This window comes from Dioscorea cayenensis, chromosome 15 (genome assembly GCF_009730915.1).
Source record: "Dioscorea cayenensis subsp. rotundata cultivar TDr96_F1 chromosome 15, TDr96_F1_v2_PseudoChromosome.rev07_lg8_w22 25.fasta, whole genome shotgun sequence".
In the NCBI taxonomy this organism is placed as follows: Eukaryota; Viridiplantae; Streptophyta; class Magnoliopsida; order Dioscoreales; family Dioscoreaceae; genus Dioscorea; species Dioscorea cayenensis.
In genome coordinates this window covers 7,177,680-7,179,682 of record NC_052485.1, presented here as the reverse complement: position 1 = coordinate 7,179,682, position 2,003 = coordinate 7,177,680, and the positions used below count along the sequence as shown (strand labels likewise).

Sequence of the window (2,003 nt, the reverse complement as noted above, 5' to 3'; positions counted from 1 at the left end):
CCATATGAAGCTAATGGAAAAAGAAGCCTTCTTCTCGATGGACAGAAGAAGCGGGATTCATACCACAACCACCCAAATCAGTAAAGATAGAAGGAAATACTACCTCGACCCCCGAAGAAGGTACTTCCTCTACCCCTCTTCTCATTACTGATTGGTTTGATATTCAATTAAAAATTTATTGCTCTACTTATGGCATTACTTTTGATTCTATGCATCATAGAGAGAAATGTTTTTCACATGTGCGCATGCTTAAATCACAATGAACATCCTCAAAGGGGGAGAAAATGGGTACCTCGGGGTTAGGGGCTGTTTTAGGAAATTGTTAGTTTTTTTATGATCATTATTAATTGGAATGTGTGAGATCTAGGAATGCCTTCGAAGCATTTCCTAGTTAAGGATTTCCTCCGTCTCCATCATGTGAATATCTGTTATATCCAGGAATCTAAACTTAGTTCCATAGATTCTACTATATGGAGATCCATTGGCGGTCCTCGTTTAGACCAATTTTCCTTTATTCCAGCGGTTGGTTCCATTGGTGGAATAATAATTGGGTGGAATAACAATTTGTTTGAAGGAAAATTGAGACTTAAGGGACTTTTAGTCTGACTATTGAATTCATGAATAGAGCTAATAGAGTTCTTTGGGTTTGTACCTCAGTTTATAGCCCAAATGCCAGACATCTTAAGCAGCAATTTTGGGATGAGATTAGAATTTGCCATCCAAAACTTGATGTGCCTTGGGTGATCTGTGGGGATTTTAATTTTATCTTTACCCCTTCTAATAAGTCGAATGGCACCCATAATTGCGAGGTCATCCGATTAGCCCAGAACCTAATTAAGGACCTTTAATTGATTGAACCACCCTCTTTTAGGAAACATTTCACTTGGACTAATGGCCAATCTAATCCGATCTAGGTTAAACTGGATCACTTTCTAGTTAACTCTAGCTGGGTAATGATGTTCCCTAGGGTCCTCCAAAATTGCCTTCCGAGATTGAGGTCTGACCATGTTCCTATTCACCTTGAGTCGGGGTTTCACATCCCCAGGACTAGCCCATTTCGCTTTGAACAAGTGTAGTGCTTGGTAGATAATTTTTTTGAGCAAATTAAGAATTGGTGGGATTCTCCCCAACTAAATGGTTGCGGAGCATTTTATTCTAGTAGAAAAGACCTTATTCCTTAGAGAGTGTCTAAAATGCTGGGCAAGAGTTGAGTTTGGCTCGATCAAATTGAAAAAATTGGCACTTTTGCATGATATTGGAATGATTGATGCCACAAAGGAATCACGCCCTTTGGCGGAGGAAGAAAGGGGCAAGGACAACATCTTACTAGCAAAATTGACTTCAATTCTCAATCAGGAAGAGATTTACTGGAAACAGAAGGCTGGAGTAACTTGGCTTAAAGAGGATGATGGAAACACCAGCTATTTTCACTCCGTCACGAATGGTCACAGAAATAGGAATTTCATTCCTTGGGTTTGGCACGATAATCAGAGAGTAGGCGATATTGGGAGGATTAGTGACATCTTCACCTCCTTTTATAAAGATCTCTATGGTTCCACCAAAGAACATCGATTCCAGATTAACTGGTCTAACCTCCTTGGTACAAAAGAACAATGTGACCTGACAGCATTAGACATCCCGTTCACTCATGAAGAAATCAGAGAAGTGGTTTTCGGCATGAGTGTTGATAAAGCCCCGGGACCGAATGGCTTGCCAATTCTTTTCTTTCAAAAGTTCTGGGAAATCATCAAGCTTGACATTTTTAAGCTTTGTGATGACTTTTACTGGGGGAAAAGATAAATTAGAGAGAATTAATTGGGCTAACATAGCCCTAATCCCTAAATGCCAAGCTCCATATGACCCCTCCCATTATTGCCCAATCAATCTAATCAATTCTGCTCTTAAGATTGTGTCAAAAGTCTTAGCTAACAGACTCATTCGTAAGATCACTGCTCTTATTGATATGATTAAATTGGCTTTCATTAAAGGTCGTTGCATTATTG

The 2,003-nt window shown here is 39.5% G+C and overlaps 1 protein-coding gene across 1 annotated transcript; it reads left to right on the top strand.

Moving 5' to 3' along the window:
* The first annotated feature begins 1,260 nt into the window (after window positions 1-1,260).
* On the top strand, window positions 1,261-1,800 carry LOC120277653. The gene has a single exon (XM_039284509.1). It carries the CDS (start codon window positions 1,261-1,263, stop codon window positions 1,798-1,800), a length of 540 nt encoding a protein of 179 aa, XP_039140443.1.
* The last annotated feature ends 203 nt before the right edge of the window (window positions 1,801-2,003 follow it).

What these genes read in the sequence shown, in the direction of transcription:
- LOC120277653 (XM_039284509.1), top strand. Translation starts at nt 1,261, where the DNA reads ATGATTGATGCCACAAAGGAATCACGCCCTTTGGCGGAGGAAGAAAGG.